This window comes from Aotus nancymaae, unplaced genomic scaffold (assembly GCF_030222135.1).
Source record: "Aotus nancymaae isolate 86718 unplaced genomic scaffold, 86718_ANA_hifiasm-v0.15.2.pri h1tg000029l, whole genome shotgun sequence".
Taxonomy (NCBI): domain Eukaryota; kingdom Metazoa; phylum Chordata; class Mammalia; order Primates; family Aotidae; genus Aotus; species Aotus nancymaae.
The window spans coordinates 89,926,886-89,949,469 of record NW_026988442.1 but is presented as its reverse complement, the minus strand read 5'-3'; the positions used below and the strand labels follow the sequence as shown (position 1 = coordinate 89,949,469).

General features: G+C 36.7%; 1 protein-coding gene across 1 annotated transcript in view; it reads right to left on the bottom strand.

Annotated features, from left to right (window-relative positions):
* Nucleotides 1-22,584, bottom strand: part of CNTNAP5 (contactin associated protein family member 5) — an 882,261-nt gene that overhangs the window by 183,041 nt on the left and 676,636 nt on the right. Inside the window, exon 14 of the mRNA XM_021667927.2 lies at nucleotides 3,448-3,604. Within this exon, the coding sequence (XP_021523602.2) occupies nucleotides 3,448-3,604 (157 nt within the window). The remainder of the gene's footprint in view (nucleotides 1-3,447; nucleotides 3,605-22,584) is intronic.

Here is a 22,584-nt window from a genome sequence, read left to right as displayed (position 1 = left end):
GGTGTAAAACAAAAATTTGAAATGTGTGGAAAGTCAGTTTGACCATGTGTTGGTCAAGAAAGAAATTACAAGTATGTTGAACGTGATTATTTCACAAATGGGTTAACTTGTGTATTTTTTCTTTCTGCAGTAAATACTAGAGTTTGATAGATAAATGGAGTGCATTTTCGCAAAGATATGCCTGTTCTCTTTTGTGAATGCTTATTTTATGCCCACAATTCTTCTACAGACAGAGCTAGCTCACTGTTAGTTCCATACAAGGAGCTTCAAAACCTGGATTTGACCTCCCTCTCTGCCTTCATCTTCTGTACATTTTTCATATGATGACTGTGCAACAATCACACCAATATATTTGTGGTTTAAGAGAGTGGTGATTTTTATATTATTTTACATCTCCCCTTGCACACAGATGTTCCTCCTACCCCCACCCCTAACTGTATTACGCCAGTTTGTTTATTTATTTAACTAGCTTATTCTGCTCCTTCAAAACTTAACTGCTGCTTCTCTTCACAATCTAAATTTCCCAGCTCATTTCCACCCCAGGTCCAGGTACATGTGTGCTTATTTCTGTCACCAAATTTTTCACACTGACCCATGTATTCCTATTAGGTTGGTGCACCCACCTAATAACTGACTAGCCCTTTCTTTTCCTCTGTTCTGAGGGTTCCTCAAGGGCAGGGACTGTGATGCCCTTGACTTTCTCTGCACAGCAGACCGCCTGTCTGGCACAGAGTAGGCACTCAGTAAGTAAGCGATAAATCAGTAGATGTCTGATGAAGTAATGCATACAGATGCTTCTGTAATGAATTATTTATAAAAATCCCTTTATCACAGGCTATGACTTGCACTAAGGCAAGGAATGAAACTCAGAAGTGTTGAATCAGAATCTAAGTCTCTGCTCCTTCTGGAGAATGACAGAGAAACTTCCTGATCTGCTCAGACATAGACTTTGTCCCAAGATAGTCAACATGCTACTCTGGGACATTCAGGAGTGAGGGAGGCACCTTACAAGGGGAAGTTCAGTCCATTTCTCTTGACCTTTGATAGGCTGGTTGTTGAACAGGACCTTATCTAATAATAATTTCTGATGCCCTGATAGAGGTCATTTGCCACAGAAAGTGGCACTGGATGAAAATTTTTCCCTGGCTCTAAAGGAAATGGAAAGGGGCATGAAATGTGTACAGCTTCTGGAGTAATCAAGGTGAGAGAAAAGACATTATGAAGAATCCCTCTGATCTCACTCTAGATGATAAAGTGAAATCATCAGATGAGGGGTTCAGAGGTTAGTGAAACAATGGACAGGTCAAAAGAGGGAGCTGGAAGCTGGGTGAAAGAGACCAGTGGACAGTTCCAGAAAAGGAGATACACAGCACTTCAGCCCAATTAAGGGATATAAGGGCACGATCCTCCCTGCCCCTCGGTGTGCAGTAAATTAAGCCCAGATCAGTTGTGCCCTAGGAAGAGAAGACACTAAGGCAGATGTCCTAGAAAGAAAGGGGTAAAGGAAAAGAAACAGTGAGCAAAGATGAAGAATGCAGCTAAGAAAAGAGGCAGAGTCGGCTGGGCGTGGTGGCTCATGCCTGTAATCTCAACACTTGGGGAGGCCAAGGTGGGGGATCACAAGGTCAGGAGCTCGAGACCAGCCTGACCAATACGGTGAAACCCCATCTCTACTAAAAATACAAAAATTAACCAGGTGTGGAGGAAGGCACCTGTAATCCCAGCTACTCAGAAGGCTGAGTCAGGAGAATCACTTGAACCTGAGAGGTGGAGGTTGCAGTGAGCCAAGATTGCATCACTGCGCTCCAGCCTGGGCAACAGCAAGACTCTGTCTCAAAAAAAAAAGAAAAAGAAAAAAGGAGTCAGTGAAGGGTAACTAGGGGAAGCATTTCCTCCTATTCTAGCTCCTATATCTGCTTCTTTGATTATATATATAGTGTCTAATATCATGCACTGTCAGAGTAAACTTATAAATCAAAGGAATGAGTCAATCCAAGCGACTGGGAGCAGAGGTTTGGAATATGCTTTATGGCAACACAGCCATCTAACACTTCAACACATCTCCCAAGCTCATAGTTGCCATCTTGTGATAATTTTCTTCTTTAAAGACTGTCTAAATGAATCTGTTCAACTAATTACCACTGAATGTCTTCTGTAGATCTTGAGAGACATAATGTTGAAAGCGACATGGCCTCCACCCAGGATACAAATCACAGTTGATTTGAAGGCATCCATAATAATGACACAGAATTCACTGCAGGGCAAAGTGGAGGCTCAAAGAATGCAGAAATCCATTCTACCTGTGGTTAACTGTATCCGATGTTACCCACATGGAGAGGCAAAATTCAGTACCGTATGACTTCGGCCAGCTTAAGTTTAGGAGAAGGCGCTCAGGTAAGCTGCCATGGCGCCCAGGGAGCGCTAGGGTGTTGTGAAGTGATAATTCACATCTCCTGGGACCCAATGAAGGCAAACGGCTGGTCCTTTCCTTGCTGAGCTGATATTTTGACTTAACCTTATATTTTATGTGAATCAGTCCTTGCTGTGAGCATTTTGAGAAGTGAAATAAAAATACTAAGGTGAAATTTGGGGATTGAGACCAGCTTAACGTAAGAATTTTTAATTAAAATTGAGCAGCATTTGATGAAGCAAGCGAAATTGCTAAGGCAAAACCAAAGAATGCCTTAAATTCAATCAAAACCAAAGTAGATTTGGAAATGTCCCGTACATATTTTCATAATCAATGCAGTAAAAAAAACTAAGAAGAGTAAATGTAATGGGCAAGGCAGCTTCACACTAAATTCATTTTACAGAAGTAAGTTGGTGTAGAAGACAAAGAGAAACTCTGGCTGCAGAAACAGCTGATTTCAAATTCTGTATCTATCACTTGACAGACATGTTTGACACCGGGAAAATTATTTAATTTTTATGTGATAGACATTACTCAACATTATGAAGCAAACTTAAAATAATTATATAAAATTTAATAGATGCTCAATAAATATAAATTTCTTTTGCTATGTGTTTATTGCTAGCAAAAGGGGAGGCTGGTGACTGAAACATCAATGGGAGCATGAAGAAACAGCCTATATATCCCACATCCACATCTGTCTCACTCTCTCCCCCTAAAACCTATAGTCCACATATCAGAAATACCCTGACTCAATCGGAAAGCTCAATATTACATGCCATTCCTTGTTTGAAATGGAAGGCTCTGAATATAAGAAGCTGATGGTGCGACCACATGCTTCTATGTGCCAAACATCAGTTATAATACTGAAAATACTAGAACTGGCCATTTCCAAAGTTAAACAAAAAAAGTCACAATCAGGAGGGGGCTCCAGTTTGTATTGAATTTCTCATCCATGTTCTTCTGTCTTGGGGAACTTTTACGCATCAATGAATGTGATTTCCCTATAACTGTAGAAAGATGGAGATTCTCATTACCATTCATCCTTGTCAGCGTCGCAATTGCAAAAGTGCCGAATGTCCAGGCAGCTCTCGTCTAGGCCACATTCACACTGCTGGACTCCAGGAGGAGAACCTCCCCAGTAAGGGTGCCGTTCATTGGAACGCCCAATCCACCAGGTAAATGGTGTTCCATCTGGAAGACAAGATATTTCATCAGAAAGGATGGGGCAAGCCTGAAGTAGCACAGGGGCTGGCTCAGAAACTGGGATGAAAGTATCTTGGAGAATAGAGTTATATAGATAATCTCCCTCCCTTTCTTTCTTCTTCCTCCCCTCACATGCCCCCTTTCCTCTGCTTGCTTTCTTCATTTCTTTGTTTCATCATCTTGTTCTTTTGTTCCTTCTTTTTCCATCTCTGTCTCTCTCTCACTTTTTCTATATAATTAAATTTGTATTTATACATCCTTATGCCTGCATATATATACACACACAAACAACATTTTTATCAAAATATTTATAAAGTCAAATATTGATAAATGGCAATATTGAGAGGCAGTGTCAGAAACTTAAATTCTTACCAGATCAGGCAGATATCACAATTGAGTAACTTAGGTAACGATTTAGACCAAAATAGTTTAATATATGAATTTAAAAAGTAATAATTTTCTTTTAAAATTACCAAAGAGAAAAATGAGAACACCAGGACCAAGATTAGTCTGACCTCTGTCCTCAGTTCTGCGTCTATGACGAGGTTAGAGACTGGGGTGAAGAAGAGGCTGGCTGTGTAAGAGGGCTGGTTCTGATGGCCTCTCACTGATTTCTCTCATTAATAGTAGCCCCACAGTTACCATATCTTCTGATTGTGTTTTTTGAAAAGAAGTCATAAATTCAAAACTCGAAGATTTGGGAGAAAAACATATAAAAGCGCTATAAAGGCTGATAATGTGTGGACTGACCAAACCCTTGTGAAGGTTATATTTACCCCACATAAAGCTGATACGCAACATGTGATTTCCAGTCTTTGCCGTTAACTGGAAACCATTTTTGAGTCTTGTCCTTGTCAATTGTTTTATTTACACAATGTAGTTTAGTGAAACCTGCTGGGTTTTTATGATTGAGAATATTTCAGTAGCTTGGAATTATCACTCTGAAAGTGATACTGCAATCAACACAAGATAGGTAGAGATGCAAGTGTTATACTTCATTAGGCCGAAGGATGAGAGGCCTGGGCTCCCTTTGGTAATTGTCTTATTTATGTTTGATATACCGCAGGTGCTTAACGTGCTTATTTAAAACATAAAAGGAATATGTATTAGGGGCCACTTTATATCATTTGCAATTTTACAGTAGAATAATAGCAATTGTCTGAGGATGCCACTAGGTTGAAATTTTGCCTCATCAATATTCTAGCTTACATGCATATTATTATGTACAAACATAAAAATCACGATCTCTATATACAAATAGCAACAAGTCTCGCTTACTTGCCTCGAGGCTGACATCCCCATGAAACTCACTGAGGCAAGTAGGAAGAAACCAGGCAACCTAGAACTTTCAATAATCTGAAGGTCATGAGAAAAACATAGAGAAGATACTTTGAAAAGTAGCAGCATTTTAGGGGTACTGATCCATGAAGCAGAGGGCCTGAAGGACTACAGTCACCCCAACGTAGCACAGTCTGCCTAACGTAAGTTCATTTCCTATGTCATCTTTAAAGCTAGAGATTTAGTTAGAGATGTCTGTTAACCAGTGTGTTCTTTTAAAGACTAGCTATAAACAATAAGAATTCATTTTCTTTAGTTCTAAATAACTATAAACCATTGTGAAATACTTCACATAAATTGCTTTCTTCCTAAATCCCTGCTCAGATGAGCCAATAATACATGGCCTAGAGGACTGGCAGGCTTATTTGGAGCATGGAGTACTTTCAGGGCTGGAGTAAGCTTAGGTGGATCATTGAAGTGTGAGTCCATCCAGTACAAGGGCAAAATTTTGTATCTGAATACATTTATCAGTGTTGGCCTTGGGCCCAGGAATGGAAATTAATCTCTTGACCTCTCTCTCCTTCCAGCAACCCAGGCCTGTCCTTTCAGAATCTAGATTCCAGACTACATAGTCAAGTCCCATGTCAGCCAGAGTTACTTTGTTTATGAACTACCCGAAAGGCTATAAGCACATCAATTGCATCGTTACTAATGGTATAAGCTCTGAACAACCAATTTGTGTGTAACTTCTGTGGATGTGCTGCTTCTAGTAGATTTACCTATTCTTATTTGGTGTTTTCACTCCCTGGAAGTTCCATTAGCAGCCCAACTCTTTCTTCTGTTTTGAATCCATCAACATCTTGCACCACTTTGGCCTCTTAGCCTTTCCCTCTTAATGTCTGGCTTAAAGTTTGATAAGTTTAAAGGTTAAAAACAATGTTTTAACCAATTGACTCTCAAGAAATAAGAAAAAAGGGAGAGAACAAAACATTATAGATGTATATATGAAAACAGGAGGATTACTGCTAAATATTCCCCTCGGATGACCCATCTTTGTGTCTTGGTCCCTGTGCAGTACTAGAGATATTGCAGCAAATGAAGATACTGAGGATTAAACAGGGGCTTGATGTTCCTCAAGTCCTGACTCTAACCAAGCAGTCAGGTAGAAAAACCACATCCTAGGCTGCAAATTTTGGCCATTGAAGAAATTGAATTTTTTCTCTCCTGACAGGAGGTTCTTTCAACAGTGAAAGAACAAAGCATGATTATAAATATTTTATTTAAAAATACACATTCATTCAACAAATATTTACTATTTCAAATATAATATTTCAATTATTATTCAAATATTCTTCAAATATATATTTGAAATATATACTATTTCAAACACGGTTCTAGGCACTTGGAATAAATCACATGAGAAAACAAACCAAAATGAAGAAAAAAACAAAACATCCCCTCCCTCCCTTAGGTTACATTGTAATTAGGAGGAAACAACAATAATAATATTTAAATAATTTAATATGTAGAAAGGGATTAGAGGTATGGGGTATTAGTCCATTTTCATGCTGTTGATAAAGACATACCTAAGACTAGATAATTTATAAATAAAAAGCGGTTTAATGGACTCACAGTTCCATGTGGATGGGGAGGTCTCACAATCATGGTGAAAGGCAAAAGGCATGTCTTATATGGTGGCAGACAAGAGAGAATTGAGTGCCAAGTGAAAGGGGAAACCCCTTACAAAACCATCATATCTTGTAAGACTTGTCTCCTACCATCAGATCTTGTAAGACTTATTTCCTATCATGAGAACAGGATGGGGCAAACTGCCCCTATGATTCAATTATCTCCCACCAGCTCCCTCCCACAACATATGGGAATTATGGGAGCTACAATTCAGGATGAGATTTGGGTGGGGACACAGTCAAACCATATCATACATGGAGAATATGAAACAGGCCAAGGAGAGCAAGTGTGCTATGAAGAAGTGTGATGTGTTGCAATTTTAAACCATATCAATCAGGAAAGAGTTTGATGAAAAGATGTCCTGAACAAAACTCATAGGCCATGAATAAGCCACCTGTGGCCTTCTAGAAAAGCTCATTGCAGACAAAGGAAATGAACAACATAAAGACCCAATCAGGGCATTTTTTTGGAATCTGTGGCCAGGTTTTTAAACTGCACTTTGCATAATGTTGCAAATGCTCTAATAGGAAGGTTTAACAGGAAAAAGAAAATGGGTAGCAGAAAACAGATAAAATAGAATTTAATTGATCAGGTTCTTGATTGGAAACTAAGAATTTACTCTGCCTGTTCCAAGCCAAAATGTATTTATTAGGAAGATGCTGGACTGCCACAGAATCATAAATATAAAACCCTGCCCAGCTGGCTGCCACTGAATGCCAAACGCCTACAGACCAACTCAGTTGACATGCTTGTGTCTCGTGCTGCAACCTCTGTCTTCCCACAGACAAGTTTCTGCAGGCCCTGTGTCTGCCAAGAAGAAGGCTCACATGGAGTCTGCTTCCTGGGGCTCTCTTCCCATCAGAGTATCTCACAGGTAGGGCTGATGGGTGGAGCACAAGTTGCATGCTTGAGTTCCAGCGGGAAGGGAGATTGGGGATTTGAATTCTGACATCTTTGCTGTGGAGGCAGGACTCACAACACAATTTTCCCTAACACAGAAATGTTACTCAAAAGCTAAGCAGACACTTAGTATCTCTTAATGGATCGATATTTTAAATATCTGAAATCTCAATTTCTTCTACCTCATGGGGTTGTTAATCCAAATATAAACCTATTCTGATGCCTCTGATAAACAAAGAACTCTATGAAATCTGGTGAGCAGGGGCTAGGGAGGTTCCACAATTTTGCTTTGACAACCAGGAAGGCAATTTGCTTTGACAAGAAGCAAATGGGGAAAATTTCTGTCCACCCCACAGCTACCTGCATGTGACATAGATATCTCCACAGTAGAGGTCTGCATTATGCACTATGTTTCTAGGGCCTGGGGCTCCAGGGATTTGGGAGGCTAGCTCCTTGGCTAGGAAGCCAGTGTTTTCATACACAGCCCAGCAGCCATACACTGCAAGGACTTCCACAAAAGAGCTAAGACTAAGAAAGCAAGAGGACTGGGACCTGCTGGGAGACCCTTCCAGGAACTCTCAGCAGCAGCCTCAAAGCTCTTGGAAAGTTGGCAAGGTCCTCTGTAAGCAAAATATAAGAAAAGACAACTGAGGAATTGCATGAATTTACACTACTTCTATGCAAATATTATTGTCATGTAACCTCATGCATATAAACAAGGTATGAGAAAACTCAAATTACTTGTGTATGTGTGTAATATATTTAATACATGTGTGTGTGTATACATATCCTCCTAAGAAATTATTTGTTTTAGAGTGTACACAGTAAGTGATCACAGAAGGTGATCTTACACACTCCCACACAATAATAATACCATAGCACAATGCAGTGTCAGCACTGAGTGCTAGAACCTTTTCAGGATCTCCCTACCCCAAGTTTCAAGGAGATAACCATGACTGTTTTGCTTCGTTGCAGACAAAATGCAAACTGAAAGGCACAGTTTAAGCCATGTAGCTGCCTTCTTTTCAAATGTTCAGTGTCTTTCTGAGTTTTTACTCAAAATATTTTTATGGACCTAAATTGTTTCCCAGTTTTAAAGTAGCCACAGTATTCGACAAACAAAAGAGAAAAGTTTGCAAAACTGCTATATAGCCCACTTGGCAGAGCACACTGCATAAGGGTATGTTGTTTTAGATCTGTCTATAAAACTCCTTGCCAGTGAACTTCCCTCAGTCATTTCAACACAGGGAGCCTCTTACTCTCTTAATCAGTGTAGATGTAAAGTCCAAATATCGGCACTGTTTCTCTACTGCAGAAATTTCTAGGTGTGTTTTACCTCCAATTTAGATTGCCAGCCACGGGTTTCTATTTTTCTAATTATCCTAAATAGGACAGTGCATCACAAACTTGGAAAAAAATTATCTCAATTGAGCCACAAAAAGACAGAAATAAAAAATAAAATTGCATATTCTAGGATGTCTTATAAAGAGAATGTGAGTTTTGGGAGGGAGTGTATGTATGCTAGAAAGACAGAAAAAAAAGAATAAGGAGAAAGAGGAGGTAGAGGAGGTAGAGAAAGTAAAAGCAGGAAGCAATATTACATCATCATTTCTGAACTCAGAAATTTCAGCCCATATGGACTCCTTTATGAGCTGTTGCAGAAAAGTATATATTTGAATCTAAATCATTCCAACAGATCAAGTCTAGGGGTTTTGCTAATGAGTGCATAACCACACTATACTGATCCTAAGATTTCCTCAAGTAGAATATGTGTATGCTATATGCAGACAAATGATTCAAAGAGAGAGAAAAAAATATATGCTTTATAGAAGACCTAAACACTAATCTAATTTGTACATGCTTAGTTCAAATAATGATTTTTATAATGTAGGAAACTGAGGAGAATTTATACAGGTTAGTTGCACAATTGTATGGCTCAATCATTGGGAGATGTTGAACGTAATTCAAATTGGAGATCTCTCTGCAATGTTGCAATTGTTTCAATTAAAGTCTTGACAACTGGAAAACAGTAAACACAACAGCTTCTTAGTGAGAACTAAAGCTACAGCCAAGAGAATCTGGCCTCTTCCCACTGCTATGAACAGTCCAAGTAGAATTCCAGACATTATCAGAATGGAGCTAGAAAGTTCCGTAGATGGATACAGACAGTGCTGTGTTGAGCTGTTGTTGTCATCATTGTTGTTACTGTTTTCCTTTGCATTTTTCTTAGATGTAATGTATTCTCATAGCCTTAGATTCTGGTAAACTCAGTATGCCAACAAGGAGCTTTTTAGCTCTCATTTCTTTTATTCATACAATGTTTGAAGCTGTAGGAGTAAAAGAAAATTGCTGCACTGATGAGCAAAAGTATATGTGACAGTGAGTTTATAGGTGGAGTAAACCCCCTGCCCCACTTGATGTGAGGATTGGTCTTGCAGCTTTTGTGGCTCCATGGAATGTATACAGAAATGACAATGGTTCAGTTTGAGTGTAGAACTCAACAGGCATGTATGTTTCCACCTGCCCTTCTAGAGCTTCCTTGACATGATCCTGGGAACATGCCCCAGAAGGCCATGACCTCTCCAGCCACGGCCCCAGAATGTAACTCAGGAAGCAGAGTTACCCAGTGGTTGCACAGACTAGTGAGCATGAGAATGAGCAAGGCACGTTGTATGTCATTGAGCTCTGATAACTGATTATATAGCATTTTTGCAACAATAACTGATAAAATACAAATTAGATATAAATCACGGAAAATAAATTCTATAGTGATTATAAAGACGTACATAGAAAGATCAATAATGGCTCTAATTCCAAGATGTTTACAATATACTTATAAACATAAATAAAGAGACGTATAGGTAAATTAGAAAAATAGAGGAAAGCATAAACTCTCTTTTGGCCCAGCTTTCCACTCAGAAATGTAAGCAGTGATAGCCGGCTCCTTAGCAGTCACTTCAGAAGTCACCCCTAGTATCTCTCCCACCTGCCCTTCTTCTTTCCCACATGTGATTTACATAAACTCGATCTGGATTCACTTGCAGCCTGTCCCAACCCAGTCCCAACGATTGACAGTGTACCCTGAGTCCCACGCATTTGTCCCTTCAAACACTACGCTTGGCTGTACCAGCAATGTAGACAGCAGTTTTCTATAATGGTAATAGCCCTGCCTCATCTTTTTAAGTCTCAGTGCCACTTACCCATGCATTCAGTTAAAAACTTTTCATGGAACTTTGGAGGAATTATTCTCATAGCTGGTCACTTAACTGTGACCTGATGAAACCAGATCTCCTACAGCTTCCTCACAGCCTCTGCCCATAAAATGATGCAAGGTTGAAAGTCGTGTGTGTGTGTGTGTGTATACACACATATATTTAATTATATGTAAGCTAAATATTATATTTATATTGTATAAAATTACAGATTTATATATAAATTAATGATTCAGAAAATAATATAATTAAATATAATGATGTGAATTGCATACATTATATTCAATGGTTTGTTAACTGTATGCTGTGAATGGTCATGGTGTAATATGTCAGTGACAAAGACTTTAATGAACTTTTGCTACCCTAAAAGAGCTCATAACACTTATGGGAAGGAGGCCCCTGCACACAGCTAAGAGTACTGAAAGTCAGAGTGAGATCAGTGCCAAAGAGAGCAGTTAATAAAATTCAAGAAAAGCCCAGAGTAAGAAACTATGACTTCTCACCAGGGGTTGTGAGAACAGTTTTATGCAAACGGTGGCATTTGAGCAGAGGCTCAGAGGCTTGGTGTTGAGGAGGACTTTTACAAAGTGCGCCATGGAGAAAGAGTTTGTGCAGGTAAGAGTCACAAAGAAAAGGAGATCTGATTTTCACCACTGTCGTCTTTAGGAAGTGACTGTTTGGAATAATGAGATTTTGCACATACTAAACATGCTTTATTTCATTGCTTGTAGTTAAGCACTGGGGGCTTTAAAAAATGAATCTAGAGAAAGATGCTGCCAAAGTTCTAAGACTAAGAGATTACCAGTGATTGCAGCAAAATGTCTTACTGTATGAACAAAATACACACCAGCGAAATGCTGATTTAGAAAAGAATATCCTGCCAACAAAAGGAAGTATTTTATATGCTCTTTCTTTCTAAATAGAATATCATTTCTGAGAAAACATTTAGTCAGAAAGAAAAACAACTTCATCCATCTCGGAAAATAATGGCAGGCATTCATCAAAGTCGATCTTCGTCTTCCTGCTGGCTGGTCAGGATCATTAATTCAGAACATATGTCTAATAGTGTGATTAAGGGCTAGTCCGTGACATTAGGAATTAACATTTTTATAATGTTGTTCAATGTTCTCTTCTCCCTGCCTGTTGAATTGAAGTGAACCAAAAAGAGAGAGGGGGAAGCAGAAAAGATTAATGGTACTGCCTTTCAAAACAAATGATAAAAGTCACTTTGATGGGATCATTTCAAGTTGGACTAGACAAAGCTCTCTAGAATGTACCATGGGGATCTTTCATGGTTAGACAAAGAGATGGACAACGTGATTAACTTAAATAATTCTTTTGGCATTGTGTGAGTTTTTATAGGAGAATATAAAAATACTTTTTATTTTATTGTATAATTTTTTCTTACGAGCCTCAGTAAAGAATCCCAGTAAGGTTAAATGTCATCTAGAGTCACAAGGTGACAGCAAAACGTGTTCTGCAGGCTCCAGACATCTGAGACGCTGCACAGCTCCTGTCCTGAGCACCCACCTTCACAAAGACTCCCAGACCTTGATACTTTTTAATATGCTGGAAACACCATGAAATAACATGAGCTTTACAGATAAAGAGGAGCATTTTGAAACAGTCTTATAAATCTGTAGGAACCGATAACAATAAAGGAACAATTCAGCATCGGAGTAAGATCTTCAGTTTACTACACAATTTCTCTGACATTATGAAAGCATTAGTTTCCAAATGTAGAGTGAAAAGAATGAAGGAGGACTCTTAAATCTTTAACAAACTGTGATGTAATAAAGAAACCTCTACTGTGTTGGGCCACAGTGGTTTGGGCCACGTTCATGACTACGGCATAGCTTAACCTATACTGATTCACACACTAAAAAAATTAATGAATGAAAACCAGAGTTGGAAAAGTAAAATACCTGATATACACAATCATAGAAACTCAGAACTGCAACAAATCTGGGTACTAAAGCCAATGTGTATATTTATACTCAGGATACTAATAAAATCTAGAATTAATTGAGCATTTAAAATATTCCAGGCAGATTTATACATTTTTATGTTCTATTTATTCAGTCTTCACAACAACCCTGAGAGGTAAATACCTTTATTTCCACTTTGCAGATGAGGAAACAAAGGCATAGATAGAGGTAAAATTATTTGCTAGTAACTCAGCTAGTCAACAACAGACCCTCCCCACAGCCAGAATGATCTCTTTTGTGGGTAGTTACAATAGACTCAAAAGTAAAATGCTTGCCTCCATTGTTGTTCCATCCCCCAAAAGTTATTTTTGTAGCATCCAAAAGGGACTTTTAAAGTATAGGTCATGTGATTTACCTCTGATTGAAATTTCACATATTATGTGAAACCTGGTCCTGTTAAAGATGGAAATAAAAGAGTACTGTATATCTTCAGAGCACTTGTTTTTGAATAAGTATTGAAATAGTATAAATCAGAAAAGAATTACATTGGTAAAACAACAGATCATTATTGAGTACGTATCCTCAACCCTCTTGGGGATATTCCCAACCGCACTGTCTCTCCAGCCCTATTAGTCTACCTGCTGATTATTCTAAAAACAAATTAACAGAAGAGCAAAAAAAATCCTGCAGAAATAATTGTCCTAACAAGTATCATTGTTTCTAAGAAGTCTAATTGGCCTGAACTTCTCTAGTTTTTCTCAGTTGCTACCTAGGAGTGATAGGCTAATCATGTAACCAGGAATCAGTTGAAATTTTTCTCTAGAAACCTTACATCAGTGTGTGTCAAAGTACAGCCTCTGGCCACTTGAATCAGAATGATCTGGGATGCTCTTAAGGACACGAGTTTTTGAAAACTTCCCATACACTTGAGGAGTACAGCCCAAGAATCTCCATTTGTTTCACACTTATCAAGCGACACCAAAACTTTACTCAAGTTTACATGCTTAAATTTTAGAATCACTAATTACAAGGTTTGAACTTTATTTTAAATTGTCAGGCCTCTATCCCCTTTCTTTTATGAGGAATTCTTGTTCGATGACACCATGAATTGATAAGCACTTATGAGCTATTTGGTTTTAGGCTTCACTCTTATCAAATTACATGTGTTAGGTTATATCAGATCCACCTAAAGAAAGGTAGGATGATAAACAGGGACAAATAAAATGCAGAGAAAAAATAAAGGTTAACTCGGAACTGAGAGAAGGTCACCAAAAGTTATGTTTTAACTAATTCTTATAACCAGGCATTTGCTCTGCTTTTGCTTTGGTCAAATATAAATCTAGTGTGCATTTGATGATGCTACTTTTCTCACAAATTCCCTAGAAGAGTCCCAAAGGAACATCTCCCACAGTTACTCCTTCTTCACTAGCCCCCGTTGTTATTATCTTTTGCTTCACTTCCGTGGCAAACTCTGTTCCATTGTTTGAAAATATCAGGGAGGCTCAGTTAGATTTCTTGAAATTTTTGTTTACTCTGCTTCTCTCTCTCTCTCGCGCACACACACACACACACACACGCAACACACTAAGTCACTAGGTCCCAAATCCTGTGTCAAATGCTCTCTCATGCTCATTTTTCATTTGTTTCCATGGGAAGATGATAACTTTTTTCCTCTCTTCATTCTGTCCCTCTCTCCATGTGTTCATTAGTGACTCCATGTAGCAGGATTTACCAGTCTTCCTCCCACTCCACCACCCTTCAGGGTACCAGGACTTTGGAGATGTGGAGTGTTTTTCTGTGTCCTTCATCATAGATATTTTATCTACTGCTTATACACAAATCCCTAAAAAGTCTCGGTTCTCCAGCCCTGCATTCTTTTCTGAACTGTTTGATGGACAGCTCCATGAGTACCTCAAATGAGTATCACATTACTATGTGATGTTTCCTTCTCCACTCAGTCTTCTCACATGTTTTCCCATTTTTTGCAGCTTTCTAGGCTAAGAAACTTAATGCTGTATTCAACAAATACTAGCCTCTTAACCATCAAGACAGCAAAGCCTGTGCATGTTCTTATTAACATTCTCCCCCATGGAAACTTTCTTTCCGAATCTGCAGTGTGGGCTCACTGTGTCCTGCCTGCACATCACTGTAAGCTGCCCTGCACACGTGCACTCAATTAGTTGTCTTAAACTAACTATTTGATTATGATGCTTTCTGCCAGCAAAACATTCAACAGTACCTCATTTGCAAATGAATCTAAAGAAACAAAAAACTAGCAATCTGCTAGACAAAGCCTCTACTCCCTGGCCCCCAAACTACTGTTCGTATTTGTCTACTCTCCTAGACATATGTTCTTCCTCAATCAAATTGGGCTGTTACTCATTTTTTTTAATCTTGTTTTGTTTAGTTGAATTTCTGCTAATATAATTCTTTCCTGCAGTAGTTGACTTGCACCCTTCCACATTTTGACATATGTAAATTCTACTTCCTGTCTTTTTCAAAGCCCTTTTTAAATGTCTTTTCTTCTAAGATGTCTTCTCTAACAATTTTATTTGAAAGTGTTTCTTCTTCTCAAATGTATAGCACTTTGAAAAAAATGAAAATTATTAACTGCATACCTTCTTATATTGGGCTATTGCTGTTAACTTCCTTAACAAACTATAATTTCTTGATACAATATCAAGACTAATTATATATATATATATAAAAAATTCCATTTTCCAGATACTTCTTTACATAGCTTGAAGAATATTTATTACCTACTATGCTCTGTGTGTGTGTGTGTGTGTGTGTGTGTGTGTATGTACATAATATATACATGGAGGTATTAACATGTCCCCTAAAAGCTCCTAATCTTTCCTTAAATAAAGTTTTCAATAAATCAATCATTTTGGGTTAAATAAAGTGAACAGAGAGTAAATGTTGCATTGCTAATCAAAATGCCATTGCGATTAATCTTGTTCACAGACCAACCTCCAAGTCACTATTTCTATTTATCAAGACAAGTAATCCACTGTTGTTTATATTTGAGTCTTTTAACCAAAGCATAAATTCCTCAGGGTGATGGCATAATTTATGGACTTTTTGTGTTTGAAAACATGTCACAAAGGGTGAGAACACTTACATAAGGAACTCAATATTTTCTATAGCTCCTTCAACTGATTAATATACATTTACTATAAATTGTAGGAAGTTTGAAATAAGCACTCTTTAGTTGAAAATATAAAATTCGGTGCATTTTTCTTATGAAAAATAAATTTGGTGTGCATTTTAGTCCATTTGGTCAGCTGTAACAAAATTCCATAAACTGGGTATCTTATAAACAACAGAAATTTATGTCTTACAATTCTGGATTCTGGGAAATCCAAAATGAAGACAATTCCCATGTCTACTGAGAGCTCACGTTCTGGATCAAGGACATTGCCTTCTTGATGTGTCCTTGTGAGGCAGAAAGGCTTAGTATCTCTCTTGGGCCTGTCTTATAAGGGCAGTATTCTATTCATGAGAACTTTACCCTCACGGTTTGATCACTTCCCAAAGGCCCCACCTTCTTATGTCATCACATTGGTGATCAGATTTCAATGTATGAATTTTGGAGGAATAAAAATATTCATACCACAGCAATCTGATAAAAATTTTATTGATCCATTAATATTTTCTAAGAGAATTTAAATAGCTGCTGAAAAGAAACAAGAAATATGGAATAAAATAAGTTGAGCAACCGAGACTCAATTATGCATTTTCTCTTCAATATTATCTAGTCTTTATCAACATTTTATCTTGAGCTCACCCATTATAAAACAAAAAAGAATCACATATCCAGCCATGCACTCAAAAAAGCTATAATACTGATCCCTGACAAGCTGCTATTTTGCATTGTAATGTATTTTTAAAAGTTTCTTTGTCTAAGTGAAATATACTAAGATGAAAAACTAAACTTGCTCAGAGTAAAAGAATAAATTTTAATCCAAATGGGGAACAAAGAAATCTAAACGGAATGAGGGTATGTTTATATAATAAACTTTTGAATTGTCTTACCGAATTAAGAATTGCATTCCTTTCAACCCACAGGCATGCACACACTCACACATACACTCTCACACTTATACACACCCTCATACATGCACATTCAGACACACACTCATGCACACACCCAGAAACACAGTCATATACACATGTACACACACACACCCATACACACATTTCTACACACAAACACCTATGTGATTTTTCTTACCCAAGGTTGCATAAGTGCCCTTTGCCCTTTCTTATTTCTTTCTCTCCTGGCACTCCTTTCTCTCTGTTTCTGCATCTGTCTCTCTGTCTCTGCTTCCTTTCTTTCTTGCTTCCTTTCTCCTCCTCCCCAAATTATTTTTCTCTCTCTCATTCCCTCTTCTCTCCCCATATGCCTTACTTTGATCCCCTCCCAGAAAGCAACCCTTTTAAACACCTTACCACAATCGATTCAACAAGAATTTATCACAATCCTATCTATAGTATTTTACTGTTGATGGTTAATAAGTATTATCTGCTTATGGTAAAAGAAAAAAAAAGATGTGAAAAAAGGAGAGAAAAGAGCCAGCAAGACCTTTTTAAATAAATACCTACATGAATCAGGTTTCACTACAAATTCATTATAATAGGTGGGCAAATACATCAAAGATAGCAGGAAGGAGACAAAGTGAGTTTGCTTTTCACAATGCTAATGAACAAACAAAAATTCTCTATTCATTTATGTCTGCACTTGAAACATGAGTGATGGCTGCAAGTCTAATATTCATTAGAGGTCTGAGCAGGGCATAAACAGAGAGTTGATGGAGCCCACCGATCACACCCATTAGGAAGTGCTGGAAACAGCACGAGGCAGCAACATATGAAGAATGGGCACAGAGCAGCTCTTCTAATGAATAAAATATGAAGAACTTTGCAATTACACCGACCAGAAACAAGTGGCCAGAGGATCATCAGCATAACGATAGTAATAAAAATAGGATTTCATGCCTGTATCTCCTATTTCACAGCCCCAAATCTGAATAATATTTATTAACCACTCTCCTGTTTATGATTATTTACAGGGTATATAACAAAAAATACAACAAGGCTATGGATTTCTTGCCTTTAAGGATTTTCTAGTCCATGAAAGCCCACAGGGGCATTTAATTATTCTGAAAGATATTCTACAATCGTAAAATATATGAAATTGGCAATGTTGGTTTCTGAGCAAGAATGTACCATTTAAAAAAGTAGATATAATCAAAATAGAAAAACCAGATAAAATAGTTTTCTAAATAAAAAACTGAAAACTTTGGCTAGTGTTTATGCAATACTTACAACTTACTAGTTGCTAAAGTAGAGAAAAATTGAACTTATGAGAGTTTGACCATAATCTACTTAAGGGCAAGGATGATTAGTAGTCATTATACATCAGCATATTTTAGATATTCAGTAATTATTTACATAATAATTGAATGAATAAACACATATGTGTTTGTGGATATATATGTCTGTACACATGTACACACACACAAACACACACCTGTATACAAGAAACACCACCCTTATTAAAAGATGTAGTGATACAAACACTGAATAATAACTGCAATGAAATTCCCCTAAAGTCACATTTTTTACTTAAGATTAAAGACAGGATTATTACTGAAGAACTTGTAGCTATATTGGTCACAGCCAAGTATATATTTTTGGGAATAAAATGGTGCAGGGCTTTATTTTTCAAGAAGTCGTTTTGTTGCTATCACAAGAAAAAGCTAAGTGATTGGAAATAACATGATATACTACATTAGCACTCAAGTCCGATTCTGGCAAACCTATTCCTTGTCTCTCATCAGGATACACCATTAACAGAGCTGCCTTCTAGGATCTCAGTCAATAGGAAAAAGTCAATGAAAGGGCCTTTCAGTTGATAGAGATAGCTAATGCATTGTTGGCTGCTCTGAGAAGTCTAGAATCAAGTTAGAAAAATAAGCACATTACAAAAAAAATGAATGTTAACAGCTTTATAGGATAGTGTAATTCAAGGAATATCTAAGATTTAGGACTCATTTCTGGGTGTAGAGAAAGTATCTCAAAATAGAGAATATGATTATTTTATCCTGAGTATCTGGTTATTCTGGAACTGTAACAACTATCATATTGCATCAAAGATGATAAAATAGGTCATCATTGATAATGTCATATCATTATTTTTGTACCACTAAGAAAGAGAAACTGCTGTGAGTTCAACAAAAATATCCCACTGATTCTAAGATTCATTTCAATTTCAGAGATATCAAAAATGTAAAACAAAATTAAGGTTTGACTGCACTTGCACATATAATTAAACTTCCTATAACTCATTCCATCTGCAACTAATGCTCTTTTTTACCTATTAGAAAAATTGCTCAGAATTGTTTATTGAACATATAACATGGATAAAGGGTGATGTCTACTAAATAAAATAAAAACAAATCCATTATTATTCTATTAATATTTTCTTATGAACAATACTGCTTTGCCAAAATTAGACATTATTACAAATATTGCAAATGTTTGAAGATTAGAGTTCTCAAAAAAGAAATGCATATACATGGAGTCATTTCAAAGGAGATCCTAAAATTATCTGATATTCCTCTCATTGGGAGATAAGGTTTGTATCTCCTCTTAAATATGAGTGGGCTGACTGCTGCCGTCAATAAATCAGGATGGATGTGACATGACATGACTTCTCAGGTGGGATGCTAAAAGGCCTGGTAAAGTCCAATAGTTCTTGGATTATAACTCCTTTAAAAGCCCTTGTTGATTACATCCTGAGAGCCTAAAATGCTCTCTCTCTGCATACCAGCCAATAAAGTGAGAAAGCCTTTAAAGGACTTTAAACATATTTGGAAATTCGTATCAGAAAATAGAAAATAGTCTAGTGTAAATATTTGATTATGAATTAAAATTGAGTTTGGTTTACAAATTGGATTATGAAGACTCATACAAATCTTATTTGTGGAGTTGCCAGATTTCAGAATAGTATCATTTAGAAAAAGGCAAAAAACCTCAGAATTTTGTTAAAGGTTTTAAGCCATTTTTTCCATGCCTCGTTCCATATTTATTACAAATATTACCTCTTCCATGAAGCTTTTTTGATCAAATCAGCTATGAATTACTATTATTTCACTTTTAAAAAAATAAAGTATATGTATTAAAGCTTTATATTTAAAGATATTTACATTCATTGAAATAAAGAACATTATTTGTGTTTGTTCGTTTCTTTGATTTCAGATGGTTTTCAATAAGAATATGATCAATAAATCTGAACAGATCAATAATGAGTAAGAATATTGCATCAGTAATCAAAAACCACCCAATAAAGAAAAGCCCAGGATCATGTGGCTTCACTGGTGAATTCTAAGCAACATTTAAAGAACTAATGCCAATCCTTCTAAATTCTTGATTCCATAAATTTAAGAGCAAGTAGCATTTCTTAACTCATTTGAAAAGGCCAGTATTGCCCTAATATCAAAGCCAGATAAGGGCAAAGAAAATTGCTGGCCGACATTGCTGATGAAAACAGATGCAAAACAAAATCCTCTGTATAACACTAGTAAATGAAATTCAAAAGCACATCAAGAGATTCACACGCCATGATCAAGTGAGATATAAGAACTGTTCAACATACACAAATCAATAAATGTGATACACCACAGTAGCAGAATAAGAATGAAAATCTTTTGATCATCTAAATAAATGCAGAAAAATTATTTGCAAGATTCAACATTGCTTCATGATAAAGACTCTCAACAAATTAGGGAAAGAAGGAATGTACCTCAACACACTGAAGTCCATATATGACTAACCTACAGTTAACATCATACTCAACCTTTAAACGTTCAATGTTTTTCTCTAAGATTAGGAACAAGGAAAGAATGCCCATTCTGGCCACTTATATTCAACATAGTACTTAAAGTCCTGGTCAGAGAAATTATATTAGAAAAAGAAAGAAAGAAAAACATCCAAAATGGAAAAAAGTAAAATTATCTCTGCAGATAACATAATCTTATACATAGAAAATCCTAAAGATGATGCCAAAAACTGTTAAAATAGATGAATTCATTAAACTTTCAGAAAACTAAATCAACATTTACAATTTAGTAGTCCTTCTATACACTAAGAGTGAATTGTCTGGAAGAGAAATAAAACAATCCCAGTTACAATAGCAACAGAAATGAATTTACTTAGGAATAAATGTAACCATAGAAGTGCAAGATATGTACACTGAATACCACAAAACATTAGTATAAAAAATTGTGAAAAACACAAATAAATGGAGAAATAGCCCATTTCATTGATTGCATGAATTAATATTGCTAAAATGACCATACTCCCCAAAGTTCAATGTAATCATTATCACAATTTCATTGGCATTTTTCAAAAAAATAGAAAAAATTCTAAAATTTATAAGGAACCGCAAAAGACCCCAAATAGTCAAGTCAATCTTCAACAAGAACAAAACTGGAGGCATCATGCTTTCTTATTTCAAATATAAAGCTATAGTAGTCAAAATAATATGATACTGTCATAAAAGCAGGCATATACATCAACAGGACAGAACAAAGAATCTCAAAATGAATCCATGCAATTATAGTCAACTACCTTTGGCAAGAGTAGAAATAAACAAAACATGGAGAAAGGTCAGTCTTTTCAATAAAGAGGTTTGAGAAAACTGTTTATCCACATTCAGAAAAACAAAACAGGACTTTTATCTCATGCAACATATAAAAATTAACTAAAAATTGATTAAAAATTTAAACAGAAGACCCATACCTGCAAAAATAACAGATAAAAATACTGGAAAAAAATCTTCATGACATTAGTCTGAACAACATTTTTTTAGCATGGCCCCAAAGGCACAGGCAACAAAAGCAAAAAGAAACTAGAAGGACTGAATTAAACTAAAATTATGCTATAAATCAAAAAAAAATCAAGAGTGAAAAAATAGCCTATGGAATACATGGGAGAAAATATTTGCAAACTGTACATCTGATAAGGAATTAATCATTAATATCCATAAGAAACTGAAACAACTCAATGGCAATAAATAAATAAATAAATAAAATTTTAAAAGAAATGAATGGACTTCCTTCGAAGAGAACATACAAATGGCTAACGAGTATATGAAAAGATATTCAAAGTCACCAATTGTATTAGTCTGTTTCCACACTGTTATAAAGAAACTACTTGAGACTGGGTAATTTATAAAGAAAGAGGTTTAATTGACTCACAGTTCCTCATGGCTTGGGAAGCCTTAGAAAACTTACAATCTTGGGGGGAATGCAAAGGGAAAGCAAGGCACATCTCACATGGTGACAGGAAAGAGAAAGGGTGAGGGGGGAACTGCCAAACACTTTTAAACCATCAGATATTATAAGAACTAACTCACTAGCTTGAGAACATCACAGAGGAAACTCCCCCTATGATCCAATTACCTCCTACCAGGTCCTTCTCTTGACACATGGGGATTATAACTTGAGAAGCAATTTGGGTGGGGACACAGCCAAACCATGTCACTAATCATCAGAGAAATGCAAACCATAACTACAATGAGCTATCACCTCAGACCTATCTGAATGGATGTAATTAAAAGAGAAAATATAACAAGTGTTGGTGAAGATGTGGAGAAAAGAGAACGCTTGTACACTCTTGGTGGGAATGTAAACTGGTATTGTCATTACAGAAAACAGTACGGAGGTAGCACAAAAAATTTAAATGGAACTATCACATATGTGTGGAATATCTCACTAACATGTAAAACCTAAAAATTTGAATTCATAGAAGCAGAGAGTAGAATGGTAGTTTCCAGGGGCTTGGGAGTAGCAGAGAAATAGAGACATGTTGCTTGAGGAGTACAAAGTTTCAGTTACACAGAATAAGTTCTGGAGACCTAATATATAGCATGGTAACTGTAGTTGATAGTACT